The 22349-nt window shown below is 41.9% G+C and overlaps 1 protein-coding gene across 1 annotated transcript; it reads right to left on the reverse strand.

Annotated features, from left to right (window-relative positions):
* Window positions 1-3009: 3009 nt before the first annotated feature.
* Window positions 3010-4641, reverse strand: LOC132875673 (SCAN domain-containing protein 3-like). Its single transcript, XM_060912623.1, has one exon. The coding sequence runs from the start codon at window positions 4639-4641 to the stop codon at window positions 3010-3012; it is 1632 nt and encodes a 543-aa protein (XP_060768606.1).
* Window positions 4642-22349: the final 17708 nt, after the last annotated feature.

Here is a 22349-nt window from a genome sequence, read left to right on the forward strand (position 1 = left end):
TGCTCCGGGGAGCGGTCGAGCCACTACAGGATGGTTTTCCTCAGGTCAGCATACACCAGTCAGCTGTTAGCAGGGAGCTGCTGCACTGCGAGCTGTGCCTCGCCAGTCAGGAGCGGGAGGAGGCACACCACGTGCTGCTCCAGCGGCCACCCCCACGCCTCGGTTGCTTGCTCGAAGAGGGCGAGGAACGCTTCTGGATCTTCCTGCGGTCCCATCTTCGTGAGGGTGCAGGCAGTGGTGGCCAACACACCTGCTGACACGAGCAGGTGCCAGAACGCCTGGTGATCTTCCTGCTGGGCCAGCATCAAGGCTTCGAAGCATTGCTCCTGTTCCTTTCGGAGGGTGATCAGCACTTGATGCTGGTTCCACTGGGCGGTAGCGAGGGCAAGGATGAGCTCTTTGAATGGGGAGGACACCATGGGGTGGTTCCCTTCTGTGCTTCTGGGTTTCGGCACCACTGTAACAGTTCCTGATGTGGGTGGAGCACAGAAGCATGGCAGGCAAGAGTTGACGTTTACACACAAACACTTAATTTAGCTTTTCAGCTTGCTTTTCAGCTTGCTTGCTTGCTTGCTTTCACTCACTCACTCACTCACTCACTCACATGCGGTGTGGTCGGGGAGAGAGAGCCTTTTCTCTGCTCTCTCTCTCTCCTTTTATGCTCCCTCCCTGTAACGAACATACATGCACACACACACACACACACACACACACATTAATTAACAGCAGTTGGAATGACTTAGCCACTTACCTTCCCCGACCCCACCCTCCATTCACAGACTGCTGCTTGGCCACGCCCCCGCTGCCACAATTAGATATACCAGCTGGAGAATTGTCTGTTAAAATTAATACCTCTAACAGTATAATTAATTCAATTAATTTGTATCTTTCACCTTCCAAAAAAATTTATTATGAAGATTTAATTAATTTATTTCATACTGAGAATATTTTGATCTGTGGAGATTTTAACACAAAAAGTGAAATTTGGGGTAGTTCTTTTTCTGATACGAGAGGAATAATTATTACAAATATTTTGGATAATTGTGAATTAGTGTGTCTAAATGATGGTTCCCCTCCCAGAATTTATAATTAAGGCTTTTCTCATATAGACCTTACTTTTTGTTCACCTTCTATTGCCACTCAGTGCATGTGGGAAACAACAGATTTTGATGGAGGGACTGATCATAAATGTCTAACCATAAATTTCAATGACAAAGTTTACTGTGAAAATGAAGCAAATCCGAAATGGATTTTCAGAAAAGCAAATTGGCCAATGTTTTCTAAACTTTGTGATGAAAATTTTAAATTAATCGAAACAAATAATGATACTGATGAGTTAACCTGTAATATCACTGCAGCAATTAATTGTGCTGCCACTCTATCCATACCAAAATCAAAAGGTATAAAAAGAAATAAACCTTTTTGGAATGAAACTTGTAAAAAATGCAGTTAAATAAAGAAATCAAGCAAAACGTAAAGCATAAAAGAACTTTAACACAGAACATTTTATTAATTATAAATCTAAAAGAGCAATGGCAATAAAAATAGTTAAAATGGAAAAAAAAAGTTTTGGCACAGTTATTGTGGTAGATTCAAAGATCAAACTTATCTAAAATTTGGAAATTAATAAGAAATATAAATTATAATCAGGTTGATAATATACCTGAATTCAAAAAATGATGATAATAATTATACTAAAAGCAATTTTGAAAAAGCAGAAGTCCTTGCTTCACATTTTGCTAAAGTTAGTAGTGATTCTAATTATACAAAATAATTTATTGATCATAAAAACAAATTTGAAGAGGAAAATAATCATATATTTACAAAGTCAACTGATTCTAAGTTTACATTCAGTTATAAATTCACTTTGGATTAATTCAATAAAGCCTTAAGAAAATGTAAAAACACCTCTCCTGGACCTGATAATCTTTGTTATATCATCTCATCTCATCTCATTATCTCTAGCCGCTGCATCCTTCTACAGGGTCGCAGGCGAGCTGGAGCCTATCCCAGCTGACTACGGGCGAAAGGCGGGGTACACCCTGGACAAGTCGCCAGGTCATCACAGGGCTGACACATAGACACAGACAACCATTCACACTCACATTCACACCTACGGTCAATTTAGAGTCACCAGTTAACCTAACCTGCATGTCTTTGGACTGTGGGGGAAACCGGAGCACCCGGAGGAAACCCACGCAGACACGGGGAGAACATGCAAACTCCACACAGAAAGGCCCTCGCCGGCCCCGGGGCTCGAACCCTGGACCTTCTTGCTGTGAGGCGACAGCGCTAACCACTACACCACCGTGCCGCCCTTTGTTATATCATGTTCCAACATATGTCTACCTACTATAAACCAGGGGTTCTCAAACTTTTTTGGGCCGGGGACCCCAATGGAGCAGAAATTTTCCCAAGGACCCCCTCATAATCGCACCACAAATTTAACCATATAGGCTTATAAATATTTGTCCTGTTACATACAGTTATTACCACATTGTTTTAAATAGTCATTTTAATGCATTTAGCAAATAAAAAAAATATATATGTTGGAACAATATACCGTGGAACAAATAGAATTCCATTTTAGTTTAGTATTGATTATTGACATATTGATGGGATTACATTTTAGAACTCATCAGAATAGATAACAGACTGACAAAAAACACTCAATGCATTCAGAGGTAACTGATCTCATGGTGTAAAATGAATGGCAATATACTAACCATCAAAAAACAATGAACAAGCACTGATGCAGGAACAGGCATCAAACTGCAGTAAGAGAATCAAACTGCTAGAAATATTTCATGCATTACAACTAAAAATGTTATGATTAACCATTTTCAGTGGTGGGGGTGGGGGCAGCTGGAGAGTGAGCAAGTGAGATTGACAACAGTAGATAACTTTTTTAATACTATGAAAATATCTGATTAACCATATTGTTGGTGGTTTTGGGTGGGGGTGGGGGTCAGGGGGAATGCAACAGTATCATCATCATCATCATCATCATCAATGAGATGGGTGTGCCTGTCTTTCACTACACAGTTTGTCCAGTCTTGGTGTGATGGATGATAGACAGACTCTAAGATCACTCTCCACATGGAGACGAGCTCTGTACTTGGTCTTCATTGCAGTCAAAGTAGAGAAAGATGACTCGCATAAGTAGGTAGTAGGAAAGGGGAGCAATATCTGCATAGCATGTGCTGTGAGTTCAGGATACTCAAATGCTAGTGAGGGCCAAAACTCTGCATGGCTCACTTGCTGGAATCTGGCCTTCAATGTCCGATCGCAAGATAAGTCCACCAACTCCTCCTCTGCTTTTCCTGTAAGGCTGTATGTAGCTGCTGGAGCAAAGGGATCTCGCACCCAGTCCCAGGCATCAGTGTTTACATCTGAGAAATATGAGGTGAGGTGCTTGCTGAGAGCAGTGAGGTGAGAGGTGGCTACCTCTTTCACGACAGTCACAGGCAGGTTGTTTGCGAGCAGAAATTCTGTGAGCTGCGGGAACATGTCTGTCACTCCATCTTGTAGCCGTCTTTGCCACAGCTCTGCTTTCCTCATGAAGGCGGTGAGTTTGTCGCTTACTTCAAGGATGGAGGCATAGCGTCCTTGAATGGAGAGGTTAAGGCTATTGAGGGCGTTGAAAACATCCACCAGATAGGCCAACTTAGCAACGTACACAGGATCAGAGAAAAACTCTGCGATGTCGGGCTTTTCCGTTCGCATAAACTCCGACATTTCGGCGCGTAACTCAAACACCCGCTGAAGTACCTTTCCGCGAGAGAGCCACCTCACTTCGGAATGATAAAGCAGTGTGTCGTGGCCTGCGTCCATCTCCCGACAAAGTTGCCCAAACAAACGTGTCTGCAGTGCCCTTGACTTAACAAAATTAACTGCAGCCACAGCTTTATTCAGCACCAAGTGCAAGTCAGGTTCAATGGCTTTGGAGGCGAGCGCTTGCCGATGAAGCATACAGTGCACAGACTTGACATTTGGGTTGACAGCCTTTATGCGAGCGACAACACCACTCTTTCGGCCAATCATCGCTGCCGCTCCATCTGTGCATACGGCGACACATTTACCCCAGCTCAGCCCAGCTTCATTAATAAATTCATCCAGGAGCCTGAATATCTCCTCTCTTGTTGCTTTGCAGAACAAAAAGTCCTCTAAAATTGTTTCTCCCCATGGATAGCGGACAACAGCGATGAGCTGAGCTGCACTAGCTATGTCAGTAGACTCATCCAGCTGAATAGAATATTGACCACTGCAGCGAAGTCTACCTAGAAGATGTGACAAGATGTCATCAGAGAGATCATCAATCCTTCGCCTTACGGTGTCGTTGGAGAGTGGTACCGTTTTCAATTTGTTAGCTGCCTCTGTTCCGATCATAACCTCGCACATATCCACTGCTGATGGAAGGATCAGCTCTTCTGCTATGGTATGAGCCTTCTTACACTTAGCTATATGCTGGGCTACCAAATAAGAAGCTTTCTGCGCCCTCTCTGATGTAGTTGCCAGCTTGGTTAGTCTTGTTCGCTGAGAGAAATATTCCTCACCTTTTCTGTGAAAGAACTCTTTTGGTTTGTTGATGTATTCCGGATGTTTTGTTAACAGATGCCGTTTTAGCTTGGCTGGCTTCATAGCCTCATTAGCTAGCACCTGGAGACAGTTCACACACATTGGCTTTCCTCCGCTGCTTTCAATGAAGCCAAATTCTATATAAGTCTCGTCATATTTTCTTACTTTGCTTGGTTTGGGAGTGTTGTTACTCGTCTGTTTCAAAAATCTATCCATTTTCTTTTTTCTAACTCTGATTGCTGCCTTTCAATCAGCTCACCAAGCTATCCTAGCTATGTTATGCGAGCGGGAATAAAGAGAATAATGTGATTGGGCGAATACTGTAGCATTTTACCTACGGAGCCCCTCTGGTGACATGGGTGAAAAAAAAATATTCCGTGGCCACGCGTTAATAACGCGTGGGAACGAGATCCTATTCCGTGGCCACGACTTGTTTAATGCGTGGGAACGAGATGATTATTAGGTGGCCACGAATTAATAACGCGTGGCCACAAGAAGTGTTCGTCATTTCATCACTGAGACTGTTGACTTTCTGGCATCAGTAGTTTCAGCCGCAAATATGGACAAGTTTGATCTGATTTCGTTTTATTTTAACCTAGGAATGAATTATAATGATATCCTTAAATCACTTACAGTTAGACATGGAGTAATTCTGAGCAAGAGACACTTAATTCAGCTGCTAACTGCAAGTGATTTAAGGATATCATTATAATTCATTCATAGATTAAAATAAAACGAAATCAGATCAAACTTGTCCATATTTGCGGCTGAAGCTACTGATGCCAGAACAGTCAGAACAGAACAGTCTCAGTGATGAAATGACGAGCACTTCTCGTGGCCACGCGTTATTAATTCGTGGCCACCTAATAATCATCTCGTTCCCACGCATTAAACAAGTCGTGGCCACGGAATAGGATCTCGTTCCCACGCGTTATTAACTCGTGGCCACGGAATATTTTTTTTTCACCCATGTCACCAGAGGGGCTCCGTTTTTTCTCCACATAAGGGAAGTTTATTATTTTGTAGCAAATTTTTTCACGGACCCCCTGGCAACACGCCACGGACCCCCAGGGGTCCGCGGACCCCACTTTGAGAACCACTGCTATAAACAATTTATTCTGGACTTTTTTAATAAAACCTGGAAGGAAGGAATTGTTCCCAAAGATTGGAAAGTTGCTCATGTTGTCTCATCTCATCTCATTATCTCTAGCCGCTTTATCCTTCTACAGGGTCACAGGCAAGCTGGATCCTATCCCAGCTGACTACGGGCGAAAGGCAGGGTACACCCTGGACAAGTCGCCAGGTCATCACAGGGCTGACACATAGACACAGACAACCATTCACACTCACACCTACACTCAATTTAGAGTCACCAGTTAACCTAACCTACATGTCTTTGGACTGTGGGGGAAACCGGAGCACCCGGAGGAAACCCACGCGGACACGGGGAGAACATGCAAACTCCACACAGAAAGGCCCTCGCCAGCCCCGGGGCTCGAACCCAGGACCTTCTTGCTGTGAGGCGACAGCGCTAACCACTACACCACCGTGCCGCCCTGCTCATGTTGTTCCTGTTTTAAAACCTGGAAAACCTAAATCTGATCCTGCTTCCTATCGTCCTATTGCTTTAACCTCAAACTTTTGTAAAATTCTTGAAAGAATGGTCACTAATCGCCTGAATTGGTTTTGCAAAAAACAAACTATTTAACAAAAAACAATCTGGATTTAGAAGAAAAATATGTACCTTGGATCATCTCCTGAGACTTAGTGATGATATTATTAAAAGTTTTGGAAGAGGACAAAGTCTTAGCAGTCTTTTTTGATATAGAAAAGGCCTATGACATGGCACGGAGGAAGGGTATATTATTTAAATTACATAATATTGGTATCTCTGATTCTATCTTTAATTGGATTAATTATTTTCTATCTGATAGATATATGAGAGTCAAAGTAGGATCTTCATTATCTTCTTTAATTGAAGTTCCAAATGGTGCTCCACAAGGAAGTGTTATCAGTCCAATTTTGTTTTTGATTGCTATAAATGACCTTGTTCTTTCTAATGTGTCTTTCTCTATTTTTGCTGATGATACAGCAATTTGGAAATCTGGAAAAAAACAAAACAAATTCTCTACAGAAACATATACAACAGGCTTTAGATTTTATCAAATCTTGGTGTGATAAATGGGGTTTTAAAATCTCATCTCATCTCATTATCTCTAGCCGCTTTATCCTTCTACAGGGTCGCAGGCAAGCTGGAGCCTATCCCAGCTGACTACGGGCGAAAGGCGGGGTACACCCTGGACAAGTCGCCAGGTCATCACAAGGCTGACACATAGATACAGACAACCATTCACACTCACAATCACAGCTATGGTCAATTTAGAGTCACCAGTTAACCTAACCTGCATGTCTTTGGACTGTGGGGGAAACCGGAGCACCCGGAGGAAACCCACGCAGACACGGGGAGAACATGCAAACTCCACACAGAAAGGCCCTCGCTGGTCACGGGGCTCGAACCCAGGACCTTCTTGCTGTGAGGCGACAGCGCTAACCACTACACCACCGTGCCGCCCTGGTTTTAAAATCTCTGAAAGTAAATCATCTGTGGTCTTATTCCATAAAGGTAAAAAATCTCATCTCATCTCATTATCTCTAGCCGCTTTATCCTTCTACAGGGTCGCAGGCAAGCTGGAGCCTATCCCAGCTGACTACGGGCGAAAGGCGGGGTACACCCTGGACAAGTCGCCAGGTCATCACAGGGCTGACACATAGACACAGACAACCATTCACACTCACATTCACACCTACGGTCAATTTAGAGTCACCAGTTAACCTAACCTGCATGTCTTTGGACTGTGGGGGAAACCGGAGCACCCGGAGGAAACCCACGCGGACACGGGGAGAACATGCAAACTCCACACAGAAAGGCCCTCGCTGGTCACGGGGCTCGAACCCAGGACCTTCTTGCTGTGAGGCGACAGCACTAACCACTACACCACCGTGCCGCCCTAAAGGTAAAAAATATGATATAAAATTGATGTATAATGGTAAAACACTTAAAATGATAAAACTGTAAAGTTTTTAGGCCTTTATTTTGACTCCAAACTTACATGGAAAACTCACATTGATCATCTCATAACTAAATGTTGTAAAAGAATAAATGTTTTTAAAGTTATATGTGGCAGCAAGTGGGGTATTGACAAAAAAACAACGATCGTTCTCTTTAAATCTTTAATTTTATCATGTCTTGATTATGGTTGTGAAGTTTATAATACTGCATGTATTTCTAGGAAGAAAGACAATTAGATGCTATTCAAAATCAATGTCTTAGAATCTGCACTTGTGCTCTTAAATGTACTCCTATCTCTGCTTTGGAGATAGACTGTTCTATTATGCCTTTGGACCTAAGAAGAGAATTCAAACAAACTCAAAGTGCAATTAAATACAGATTTTTTGAAGATCATCCAAAAAAAAACCCATTTATTAGAAAAACAAAATTGTGACATTAATCTTCATTTTCATCCTATATTTTCTAAAGTTGTTCATTTGGTTAATAGTCTTCTGGCTCCAGCTTGTAATCCTTTGGTTGATCCTTTTCCATTCTGGGAATCCTGATCTCCAAAAGTTAACTTGGATTTAGTCCCTAAAATCTCTAAACAAGAGGATAGTAGTTTTTACATGTTGCTCTCAACATTAGAACACAACTCAAATACAATCAATACTTACATATATTTACTGATGGTTCAAAAAAAGATTTTGATTGTGCATCTGGCGTTGTAATTCCAAGTCTAAACATTCAAAAAGATTATAAAATTTCAAAAATTATACTATTTTTAGAGCTGAGTTACTAGCAATTACAAAGGCTTTGGAACTTCTTATTGATAAACCTCCTTTTCAATGTGTGATATTTTCTGATTCATTGTCTGTCTTACAAAAAATTCAAAAGGAAGATAATGACAGAATTATTAGATTTCTGATATCTTATGTACCAGTTTTATCTTTCGGGTTGTTTTTTGTTGGATTCCAGCTCATGTGGTTATTAAAGGAAATGAAATGGCTGATAAATTGGCCAAAAGATCTGTAAATAAAACCTATTATGACATTCATTACCCTTTTACCAATTCTGATATCATAAAACATATCAAATATGTTATTTTTACAATATGGCAAGACAGATGGGAAAATTCTCAAACTGGTAGATTCTTCTACCAACTTGAACCAAATATTACAACACGTATCTGACAAAAACAGAAACAAACAAAGGATAATTACACGACTCAGATTTGGAAAATGTCTAATTAATGATACACAATTTCTTAAAAAAAATAACCTCCAATCAATGTATAACTTGTGGTGTAAGAGAAAATGTCAAACACCTGCTTCTAGATTGTATCAAATGTCCAAACTTTCATGATAAAATTATTGAAAAAATGAGAAATAAACAATTAGAAATTAATATTAAAAATGTACTTTTACATAAAGAATTTTATGATGACATAAGTTTCTCAGGGAGGCGTCCCTGGGGAGGTGTTCCAGGCATGTCCCCCCAGGAGGAGGCCCCGGGGAAGACCCAGGACATGCTGGAGGGACTATGTCTCTCGGCTGGCCTGGGAACGCCTCGGTGTTCTTCCCAATGAGCTGGCCGAGGTGTCTGGGGAAAGGGAAGTTTGGGCTTCCATTCTTAGACTGCTGCCTCCGCGACCCGGTCCTGGATAAAGCGGAATAAGACAAGACGAGAAGATAAGTTTCTCATCTCATCTCATTATCTCAAGCCACTTTATCCTGTTCTACAGGGTCACAGGCAAGCTGGAGCCTATCCCAGCTGACTATGGGCGAAAGGCAGGGTACACCCTGGACAAGTCGCCAGGTCATCACAGGGCCGACACATAGACACAGACAACCATTCACACTCACATTCACACCTATGGTCAATTTAGAGTCACCAGTTAACCTAACCTGCATGTCTTTGGACTGTGGGGGAAACCGGAGCACCCGGAGGAAACCCACGCGGACACGGGGAGAACATGCAAACTCCGCACAGAAAGGCCCTCGCCGGCCACGGGGCTCAAACCCGGACCTTCTTGCTGTGAGGCGACAGCGCTAACCACTACACCACCGTGCCGCCGACATAAGTTTATTATTGAAAAAGAAATAAAAATTTAATAAAAAAAAGAAACTCGTATTTAATGTGGGTGTGCTTGGTCACAATATGTGAACTAATAGTTCCAATCCTTATAGGACACCAAATCACTTTGAGTGGGAGCATCCCGAAAAGAAGCTCAAGCCTTTACCACTCATCTCCCACAGTTTTGCTCTACATTCACAAACCGATGCTGGACCATGCCTCTGCTTCCACAGCTTGCTAATAATTACAGTATATGAAGAGCATACGTCATTTACAGCTAAAAGGTAAGGTATTTAAATTGAACAATTTGGTCTGTCTACACAAAAAATGTTTCAAAGTTAAAAGAAAACTGGCTTGCTTCAGTTTACTGATGCAGATCATGTTTTGATTCAGAGTCAAGGTTGCTTGATTGGATTGGTGTAAGCAGTATCATCTTTTCTATGTGTTATGATACCATACATTTAGGTTGAAATTGGTCTTGATGTTGGGAAGACCTGCACTGAAAAGAGTCAATAATTCATTACAACTAAAGTAATAAGCCTGATTTGAAAATGTAAGGAGTAGAAAGTACAGATGTGTTAAAATGTAAGGAGGAAAAATAAACAGAAAGTTAGAAAAATAAATATTCAAGTAAAGTATAGAAACCTGAAAACTAAGTACAGTAACCATATTTATATTTTGTGACTTTCTATTTCTGGATTTTAGCATATGTATTCCATTCATCTCAACAAGAAGGTAAAGTCGGGTAGCATAGTAACCTTTAAAAGGGAAACATAATGGGTAATTAGCATGATGCCATATTTTATGTGTCCTCCTAAACTGCTCTGAGGTGAGTTGAGAATAAGTTATCATGGCTGATTAGGTCTTTGAATTCAAGTTTTTCCACAGAGTAGATTACATTTTGCCACCACATTATCAGGACAGTACTATTGTTTCTTTTTTGAATTTGAAAACTGGAGGGGGGGGGAACCCTCTTCTGAAATATATCAAGGCCTGGATCTTGGTCACCTTATAGCTAACTGTTGCTATTATCTCATGTACAAGTAGACAAGATGCATCTCTGTTGTTGGCACTGCAGAGAAGACTGCATCTAAGGACAGTTCACAATAATGGGAGTTAGTTTGCCTGGAAATGAATTGTGAAAGTAAATCTGCCTGTTTTAAAATTTCAATCTTTGTTATTAAAGGGAAATGAGCCATGAGAATTTTGACCTGCCACCCATCCTTTACACAAAATCTCTCTCTCTCGCACACACATCCACCCAGATGCTGTGTGTCTAATGAAGCCTTTTATATATGAATAGGACTTCCCGTTTATTTGAAATTCATATGGGAGAACAGGGACAGGAACATTTCTCTGTGTGTGTGTGGTTGCATGTGTGTAAGGTATTAATCGTACCTTGCGATTAATGGGAGAGGGTGGATCAAACAAGGCCACAAAGGTTTCAGTTAAATAAGACATCCAGAGATAAAGAGAGAGATGAATTGAGGGAGAGACTAGCCTGGGCCCGCCCATCCTAAGTGTGATGCAACACGGGGGGCTGTTGCGAACTTAGTCTGGCAAGGCAAGCTATCTCCAGCTCTTCCAAGCTCCCGAAAAATCGGGAGTCAATCAACTTTGAGCATCTCCATCGGCCCTGGGTAGAGGTGTGTTCAAGGCAGTGACGTACAGTAGTAGAACTGCAACCGGAAGCCATAGATTGTTTACAGAATCTATGCCGGAAGCGCTTCATTCGCTAGAAACATTACGAACATGGAGCAGCGGCAAGCCTTTGACACAGCGGTAGATGCTGTATTGAAAGCATTCAACGGGAAGCTCTCATTGAAAACGGAGCAAAGAGCAGCCCTGGAGGTATTTATTGAAAGGAAGGACGTTTTCGCCTTGCTCCCGACCGGCTTCGGTAAGAGTTTAATCTACCAGTTAGCCCCCAGTTTCCGTCGCGTCACATACGTCAGAGGAAAGAATGATGTGATTGGTTTAAGCTTCGTCACAGCCTTTTCTGGCTTCAACCAGTAGCAAACTGAGGCATTTCAGGGAGGTGGGTCAACCACGCGCTTTGGGAAACGGTTGGGCTTAATATCTATGCCAGACCAATGCTCGCAGAGCTTTGAAGTTGCGTTAGCCAGACTAGGGAGAGACAATGAGAGAGATAGAGAATGAGAAAGAAGGGGCTGGATGAAGACAGGTGATAAGTTTTTGTGAGATGAGGAAAAGGAAGTAAATAAAAAAACAAAAGTAATGAAGGAAAAAAGTATAAAAATGTGTGTGCTATGCTAAATATACCATACAACTTTTTCATATTTAACTCACCTTCCACCTCACTAGCTTCTTGCTAAACTTTTTTCCTTCGTAACAAATATATATATATACACACACACACATACACACACACACACACAAGTGCCTCTCAAAATATTGTAATATAATAAAAAAAAAGTCAACTTTCATCGATGCAATATTCATTACATCCTCTTCTTCTTTTGGCTGCTCCTGATTAGGGGTCGCCACAGCGGATCTTTCGTTTCCATTGCCCCCTGTCTTCTGCATCCTTCTCTACCACATCTGCCACTTTCATGTCCTCTCTCACCACATCCATGTATCTCCTCTTTGGGCTTCCTCGTTTTCGTTTGCCTGGCAGCTCCATCCTCAACATTCTCCTTCCCACATACTCTGCATCTCTTCTCAGGATGTGCCCATACCATCTCAGTCTCATCTCTCTTAGCTTAATTCCCAAGCTCTCCACATGTGCTGTCCCTCTGATGTGCTCGTTCCTTATCCTGTCCAACCTTGTCACTCCCATCGCAAACCTTAACATCCTCAACTCCACCACCTCCAACTTTGCCTCCTGTCTCTTCGTTAAGGGTATGGTCTCCAATCCATACATCACAGCTGGTCTCACTACTGTCTTATACATCTTACCTTTCACTTTTGCTGAGACTTTCCTATCACAAATGACTCCCGAAATCCTTCTCCAACTGCTCCACCCTGCCTGCACTCTCTCACCTCACTATCGCAGCCCCCATTTTCCTGCACAGTTGACCCTAGGTACTTGAATTCACCAACTTTCTTTACATCTACTCCTTGCATCTTCACTACACTCTCATGCACATGTATTCTGTTTTGCTACTGCTCACCTTCATTCCTTTTCATTCCAATGCATACCTCCATCTCTCCAAACCAAACTCAACCTCCTTTCTACTTTCACTATCACAATATCATCCACAAACATCATGTTCCATGGTGACTCTTGCGATATTCATCACATGTAAAGTGAAATTTCAAGGCTGTTTTTGTTTTAATTTTTATGATAATGACTAATAGCTCATGAAAATCAGCAATCCAGCATCACAAAATCTTAGATTTCAGTTTGAGTAAAACAGTATAAATACTGTGCATCTCTGTTTAGTTCAGTACATGCAATCACAATCATGAGGAAGACTGCTGACTTGACAGTTGTCAAGAAAACAATCATTGACACCCTCCACAAGGAGGGTAAGCCACAAAAGGTCATTGCTGAATAGTCTGACTGGAAAAGGTGCACAAGCAAAAGGGATGACCACAGCCATGAGAAGATTGTCAAGAACTTGGGAGCATTTCACAAGGAGTGGACTAAGCATCAAGAGCCACCAAACAAACACAGATGTCTTCAGGAAAATGGGCTACAACTGACACTTTCTTAATATCAAGCCACTCCTGAACCAGAGACATCGTCAGAAGTGTCTTACCTGGGCTAAGGAGAGAAAGAATTGAACTGTTGCTCAGTGGACTTGATAAAACACAGTGGACCAACACCAACAGATGACATTGGCACCCCAAATCGTTACAGAGTAAGGAAACTTCACACTGAACTTCAAAGACCTTGGATTCTGTGCCTCTCCACTCTTCCTCCAGACTCTAGGACCTTGATTTCCAAATGAAAAGCAAAATTTACTTTCATCTGAAAAAAGGATTTTGGACCACTGAGCAACAATCCAGTTCTTTCTCTCCTTAGCCCAGGTAAGACGCTTCTGACATCGAAACTGCTGAAAAAAGTTAATGCTGGCTAAAACAGAAAGGTGTCAGCATTAACTTTTTCAGCAATTTGTGTTACAGTCGCTCTTCTGGGATTCTTCTGGGATTCACATGGGTCACGAAGGCTAGCCATATTGTCCACATTCGTGCCCCATGTGAATCAGTGAGCCTTCAATGCCCATGACTTTGTCACTGGTTCACCAGTTGTCCTTCCTTAGACCACTTTTGGTAGTTACTAACCACTGCATCCTGGGAACACCCCATAAGATGTGCCATTTTGGAGATTCTCAGATCCAGTCATCTGGCCAGCACAATTTAGCCCTTGTCAAAGTCGCTCAGATCCTTACGCTTGCCCATTTTTTCTGCTTCCAACACATCAACTTCAAGAACTGACTATTTTCTTGCTGCCTAAGCTATCCCACCCCTTGACAGGTGCCATTGTAGTGAATAATCAATGTTCTTCACTTCACCTGTCAGTGGTCAATGTTATGACTGATTGATGGATATATAAATAATATAGACATGAGTGTTTTACTGGGAAATATGCCACTCATATTTTTCATACAAGTTACATCCAGGACATGGAGAAGCAAAACCAGGACATAAATCTGTCACTCATGAGAGTTTTGATAAATTTGGGTACTTTGTTTGTGAATGTGTCAATATACAGTGGTGCTTGAAAGTTTGTGAACCCTTTAGAATGTTCTATATTTCTGCATAAATAGGACCTAAAACATCAGATTTTCACACAAGTCCTAAAAGTAGATAAAGAGAACCCAGTTAAACAAATGAGACAAAATTATTATACTTGGTCATTTATTTATTGAGGAAAATGATCTAATATTATTTACCTGTGAGTGGAAAAAGTATGTGAACCTCTAGGATTAGCAGTTAATTTGAAGGTGAAATAAGTCAGGTGTTTTCAATCAATGGGATGACAATCAGGTGTGAGTGGGCATCCTGTTTTATTTAAAGAACAGGGATCTATCAAAGTCTGATCTTCACAGCACATGTTTGTGGAAGTATATAATGGCACAAACAAAGGAGATTTCTGAGGACCTCAGAAAAAGTGCTGTTGATGCTCATCAGGTTGGAAAAGGTTACAAAAGCATCTCTAAAGATTTTAGACTCCACTAATTCACAGTCAGACAGATTGTGTATAAATGGAAGAAATTCAAGACCATTGTTACCCTCCCCAGGAGTGGTCGACCAACAAAGATCACTCCAAGAGCAAGGCGTGTAACAGTCAGTGAGGCCACAAAGGACCCCAGGGTAACTTCTAAGCAAGTGAAGGCCTCTCTCACATTGGCTAATGTTAATGCTCATGAGTTTACCATCAGGAGAACACTGACAACAATGGCGTGTATGGCAGGGTTGCAAGGAGAAAGCCACTGCTCTCCAAAAAGAACATTGCTGCTCATCTGCAGTTTGCTAAAAAGCACATGGACGAGCCAGAAGGCTATTGGAAAAATGTTTTGTGGATGGATGAGACCAAAATAGAACTTTTTGGTTTCAATGAGAAGCGTTATATTTGGAGAAAGGAAAACACTGCATTCCAGCACAAGAACCTTATCCCATCTGTGAAACATAGTGGTGGTAGTATCATGGTTTGGGCCTGTTTTGCTGCATCTGGGCCAGGACAGCTTGCCATCATCAGTGGAACAATGCATTCTGAATTATATCAGCAAATTCTAAAGGAAAATGTCAAGATATCTGTCCACGAACTGAATCTCAAGAGAAAGTGGGTCATGCAGCAAGATAATGACCCTAAGCACACAAGTTGTTCTACCAAAGAATGGTTTAAGAAGAATAAAGTTAAATGTTTTGGAATGGCCAAGTCAAAGTCCTGACCTTAATCCAATCGAAATGTTGTGGAAGGACCTGAAGTGAGCAGTTCATGTGAGGAAACCCACCAACATCCCAGAGTTGAAGCTGTTCTGTACAGAGGAATGGGCTAAAATTCCTCCAAGCTGGTGTGCAGAACTCATCCACAGTTACCGGAAACATTTAGTTGCAGTTATTGCTGCACAAAGGGGTCACACCAGATACTGAAAGCAAAGGTTCACACACTTTTGCCTACTCACATATATGTAATATTGGATCATTTTCCTCAATAAATAAATGACCAAGTCTAATATTTTTGTCTCATTTGTTTAACTGGGTTCTATTTATATACTTTTAGGACTTGTGTGAAAATCTGATAGTTTTAGGTCATTTATGCAGAAATATAGAAAATTCTAAAGGGTTCACAAACTCTCAGGCACCACTGTAACAAAAAGAAAAATCACATGTTGGCTTGAAGATATGAAGTTTATGCTTTTGTGTTGAAAAACTTGAATTTTTCATAAGAAATACACCGCAGACTGGGATATATTCAAGACAGGGCATCTGCTTTGGTATTACTGGAACTGGGACAATAAGAAATGGAAAAAATAAATTGGAAAAATTATAGCAACCACTGAGCCTAATGGGGATTAAGCAGTTTAGCTGACCATAAATATTCCAGGTTTTTATGATCCAGTAACATGAGGAAGGGATGTGTAGCTCCCTCTAGCCAGTGGTGCCATTCTTAGAAAGCTAGTTTCATGGCCAATAATTCTCTATCTCCGATACCATAATTCCGTTCGGCAAGGGTAAGTTTGTGGGAGTAGATGGTGATTGGATGTAGTTTACAGGGGTCACCTACATGCTGGGACAGCACCGCTCCAGTGGCTACCTCGGAGGCATCCACCTCCACCACAAAAGGCTGAGTGGAATCAGGATGCTTCAGAATGGGGGCAGAGGTGAAGGCTACCTTGAGGGATTTGATTGCTTCCTGTGCCTGGGGATTCCACGAGAGGTTTTGGCATTTCCTTTCAATAAGGTAGTAAGAGGAACTGCTAGACTACTGAAATTGTGATGGAAACGACAGTAGAAATTAGCAAGCCCAAGAAATTGCTGGAGTTCCTCAATGGAAGTAGGGATGGGCCAATTAGTGATGGCATCTACTTTCTTATCGTTCATAAGAATACCCTCCGGACTGATGACGTAGCCTAGGAAAGAGGTAGAAGGGAGATGAAATTCACACTTCTCCCTTTAACATACAGCTGGTTCTCTAGCAGACACGCAAGGACAGAACGGACATGACAAATATGAGTTTCAAGATTAGGGGAGTAAATCAAAATGTCGTCGATGTAGGCCATAACATATTTGCCAACCATATCCCTGAGGACATCATTTACAAACGCTTGAAATACAGATGGGGCATTATGCAACCCGAAGGGCATTACTAAATATTCATAGTGCCCCCTAGTGGTAAGAAATGCAGTTTTCCATTCGTCACCTTCCTTTATATCAGGGGTGTCCAAACTGATCCATAAAGGGCTGTGTGGCTGCAGGTTTTCATTCCAGCCATGCAGCAGCACACCAGACTTGGCTCATTCAATCAACTGAACTGTCTTCACACAGTCAAATACTTGCAGCCACACCCACCCTTGATTAAAGGGTGGGTGTGTCAGTTGATTGAATAAGCCAAATGAGGTGTGCTGCTGCATGGCTGGAATGAAAATCTGCAGCCACATGGCCCTTTATGGATCAGTTTGGACACCCGTGCTTTATATGGACTAAATTGTATCCACTTCTTAACTTGAGTTTTGTAAATATAAACGCTCCACAAAGTTGTTCTAGTGCTACGGGGACTAAAGGCAGTGGGTAAGAATAGGCTTAGCGATCTGATTTAACCCATGATAGTCAATGCAGGGCCTAAGTCCCCCATCTGTCTTGTTGACGAAAAAGAACCCTGCAGCTGCAGGAGAAGTATAAGGACGGATGAAACCCTGTTCTAAAGCCTCCTGAACATACTCTTCCATAGCTCTCTCCTTCACCTGAATGAGAGGATAAATCCTAGACTTAGGTGGAATAGCATCATCTATTAATTCAACGGAACAGTCATATTCTCTGTGAGGGGGAAGTTTGGTAGCACTTTTCTTACTAAATATTTCTAATAAATCACTGTATTTGGGGGACACGGAAACTATGACATTGGCACTGGGGCTTTCTATAGTCGTGGATGATACCAGTACTGTGGGAAGCGCTAGACAGTGGTCATAGCAGTAACTGGACCATGAGAGTATTTCTTTATCAGACCAGGATATGACAGGGTTATGTTTTCTAAGCCAGAGCAAACCTAAAATAACAGCATACTCGGAAGAATTCAATACAAAAAAAACAAATCTCTTCAGCATGTAAAGCACTGACAGTCATATTAATGGGTTTCATAACCCAGTTAACAAGTCCTTCTCCCACGGGATCCCCATCGACAGCAGACAATCTCAGTGGCTCTTCTAGTGGCTCCACAGGAATCTGGAGTTGCTCCACCAGCTCGGCATGGATAAAGTCCCCTTCAGCTCCGGAATCAATTAATGCTGAGAACACAAAGACAGACTGAGGGCAATTAACTGTCATGGGTAGGAGGAAGGACTTGGAGACCAACTCCTTAGTGAGTGCACTCACCACATTAGCACGTGGAACAGGCTCCACACACTTTCCTGGGGTCGGTGCCGAAGTACTGCGTCAGCAGATTTGGCAGTCATGTAGAATGTGACCAGCAGTTCCGCAATAGAGACACAGCCCATCAAGGAGACATCATTGCTTCTCTTCCACAGACAAATGGAATGCATCATACTGCGTGGGTTCTAAGATTTTTGGTTCCTCACGAGTCTGGGTCAGAGGTGGATACGGGCGACGAAGAGTCAGTGCAGCAGCTGGAACCATAGGGGATTTACAAAAACCTCTCCCGTGCTTCAGTTGGTCTAGTGGATGGCTAATGAAAATCAGCTTCTCTAGTGAAAGACCATTGTCCTTACACGCCATTTCCGCTAGTATGTTGGAGTTCATTCTGTTGCGAAATGTCACTAGTAAAACCGGCTCATTCCACCACTCCCAGCTGCAAGAATGCGAAATTCCAAAGCGTAGTCAGAAACTGAGCAATTACCCTGACGTAAATGGGTGAGTAATTCCCCTTGAGAGCAGCCCTCATTGGCATGATCAAATACGCCTTTAAATTCTTTAACAAAATTGCTGTAAGTGTCAGACTGGACGATGGGCCAAACTGCAGTAGCCCAATCTAAGGCCTTGCCCATAAGGCGAGAAATCATAAAAGAAATATGAGCCTTGTCAGAGCTCGGAGGGGAATTCGCAAAAAAATATCAAGCATTGTAACAAAAACCCTTTACATTGATTAGGTGAGCCATCAAATTTATCCCATTTACTGACAACAAATGAACTGGTATCAGCCATGGAGGGAGCAGCTAGGTTATTAACCAGAGGCAAGCCAGAGGAGCTGAGTTATTGGAGTGGGGTGATGATTTCTCTCAGGCTTTCAACAATCTGCATCAACTGTTTTTGCTGCTCACCTTGCTGCTGCGTAAGAGTCTGGACGGACTGGGTCATGGAGTCGAAATGCTGGTGATGTTGTCCAAGCATCTGTCCTTGGCTGCTAAGCGCCACCTGTAGCTCTGTGTAATCCGCTGTCTGCATGAAGGCACAGTATTCTGTAACGCGGCTGTGACAAACCAGATGCTTGCGGATTAAGAATGAACTCAAGGTTTTAATGAACACAGTGAGAAAAGACCATATACAAAAGTCAGGCCAGGTCAATATTGAGAAGTTCAAAACAGTAACAAGGGCTAGACAAATCGTGGTCAGGAAACAGGCAATAGTCCAAGAACTGGGAATCAGAAAAACACAGGCAATATAAACACAAGGGCTGGGCAAATCGTAGTCGGAAAACAGGCAAGGATCGAGAAACCGGGAAGCAAGAGAAACGAGCAAACAAATACAAGGGCTCGGTGACACGGGGAAAAAAACGTAAGGCAAAAAGGGTCATACACAAGAATACAAATGGAATGGAAATGCTCAGTAGGCTCATGAAATGTGGAGGCAATACTGTGCGAAGAACACAACAAACAAAGGGGTGTAAATACAAATGGAAACAAAAAAGGTACAGGTGATGGAAATTAGAACTCGGGGGAGCCACTCCTATGAAGTGGCTCCGGGTTGACTGATGGAGTGCATGTGGTAGTGACAGGTGTGTGAGGGCGATTGTGGGAAGTGGAATCCTGAGTGTTAGGTGAGCCTGAGAGCATGACAAAAACAGTATGTCTGATGTACAGAACCATTTGTAATGTAAGATATATCGCAATGATTGGAAGCAAAGGGGGTTGTGGATAATGATAAGTGAAGAAGTTAATAATGTAAACTATGTTGTTGACTTTCAACTACCTATCACAAGGTTATTCTAAAAATTCACTACATTGTATCCTATAGTATAAGTGTGATAACCTCCTGACTTAATTTTCATTGAAGCCATGTTATTAATGTTATCTGCTCCAACTAAATGTATGGACATGAGCTGCTGATGCAAAGTAGTGCATGCGCAAAAATAAAATGTGAAATACAGGATGTGAGCACTAACTCACCTCTTTTATATACATGAGCTAACAGGTGCCCATCTTTCCCACACAAAGCAGGGCCAACTATCCCATTAAAGAGTATTAAAGCCCACAGGAATTAAACTCTTAACCCAGTGTCAAACAAAAACATCACTACCTCCAAGGATGCCAACGATAAAGTCAATGATGACTGACTAAGCAAAAAAAAAAGTCTAAGAGACTGCTGGGCAAATCTATAACAATGTTGTATTTCTTGTATTTATGTAAGCACAGCTGCTGAAACTATACTAGCAGTGAATATTATTGATCAAAGTCCTTGTTTGCTCCTGCAAAAATAGATCCACATTTTAGTTAACACTATACATGCACAGATCTTGGACATGTCATTACGAAAGGCAATAAACAGAACAGTCTTAAGACATCACCCATTTAACATTTCTATATCAGAAAACTTTGGATAAAAATCCATCCACGTAGATGATATTCTCAAAAAAAGAAATATTTTGTCGAAATCCTTTCTGATGTTGCTCCACTATTTGTCGGCGCAGAATTAGGGGGATTGGTGATCCTCTTCCCACCTTTACTTCTGAGAGCTGCTGCCACTCCAAGGTGGGGTTTACATTAGACCGTATCAGCGGATCATCAGATTAACGTTTTTAAAACGATTAGTGTGCACACAGCAACGCCAATACACGATTTGCGTGCACACAGCAATGCCAATACACGGATATGCTCGGCTCTGCAGGCATCCTGCGCTCCAAATCACTCCGCCCTGAACAGCGAGTGCCCTCTGGAGGGTGCGTACTCTGGCCCTGCACAGCTCACAGAGCACGCGAGTGGAGCGCACGAGCAGTGATTTGGGACTGAGCCGCTGTGTGTGTGATCCCAGCGCACATCACTTACCACTTGCAAGTGGAAGGATGGCAAGCCTAAAGACAATCATAACTACACAATGGGCAGTATTTGCATCAGTATTTGCAGTATTTTCATACTTTTATACTCTGTAATGAAAGGTGATACAAGGTGGAAGTCCGCGCCGTTTTTCAGCAGTCGCGTCACATGACCAACGCCAGCGAATCAGGAAGGTGGATGTCACAGTGACGTTGTCCAATGACGACGCCAGCTAGAGCTCAGCACAGCGTATCCGCGTATTCTCAATGTTTACACAGCACCGGACCAGACACGATCTGGATTGAATACGTGGACCCTGGCGGATTCCCGTTTCCCGGCGTTTCCAGGCGTTTTAATGTAAACGGACAGTTCATCCGCGAAGAAAACGAGACAGATACGGTCTAATGTAAACTTGGCCCAAGATGCTCTTTTTATACCCAGTCATGTTAATGACCTATTGCCAATTGACCTAATGAGTTGCAATTTGGTCCTCCAGCTGTTCCTTTTTTGTACCTTTAACTTTTCCAGCCTCTTATTGCCCCTGTCCCAACTTTTTTGAGATGTGTTGCTGTCATGAAATTTCAAATAAGCCAATATTTGGCATGAAATTTCAAAATGTCTCACTTTTGACATTTGATATGTTGTCTATGTTCTATTGTGAATACAATATCAGTTTTTGAGATTTGTAAATTATTGCATTCCGTTTTTATTTACAATTTGTACTTTGTCCCAACTTTTTTGGAATCGGGGTTGTAAAACCTTGGCAAATAAACTTTCAGGGTTGATAGGTTTACAAAACTAAAGGAGAGCAGAGGCCAAAATGGGCTGTGGGAGTGTGTTCAGTATGAAGTGACAAACACTTATAGAGGTCCACTGGAGAATTGGAAATAAATGTTGCTACGAGGCAATCATTAGCCCCTTGTTTCAGAAGATAATATGCTGCACTGCAGAGAAAACTCTAACCTCCAACTCAGCTGCCATTATGGCACAGCCTGCCAGGAATCATAAAAGAGAACACATTTAAAATTTTTTACTTTTATAGATTACCCTTGGTTAATGTGTGTATTGCTTTTTAAATTTCTAGGCAATTCCACATGACTACTTTTTTGCTTTTTTTCTCCCCTAGCAAATTACAAAATGTGATTTAAAAAAAATATTTATCTTTATAAATTTTTTAATATGTATAGCAGTAGGATTTGGTTAAAAAAAAAATCTCTATTACACAACTCATTCATTTGGTCCAACTCATCCATAACAAGTGTAAAGAGTTCATAGATACCTGATTTGGAAATAATGAACCCAAATTGAATGCA

This window comes from Neoarius graeffei, chromosome 28, assembly GCF_027579695.1.
Source record: "Neoarius graeffei isolate fNeoGra1 chromosome 28, fNeoGra1.pri, whole genome shotgun sequence".
Taxonomy (NCBI): Eukaryota; Metazoa; Chordata; class Actinopteri; order Siluriformes; family Ariidae; genus Neoarius; species Neoarius graeffei.

What these genes read in the sequence shown, in the direction of transcription:
- LOC132875673 (XM_060912623.1), bottom strand. Translation starts at nt 4,641, where the DNA reads ATGAAGCCAGCCAAGCTAAAACGGCATCTGTTAACAAAACATCCGGAA.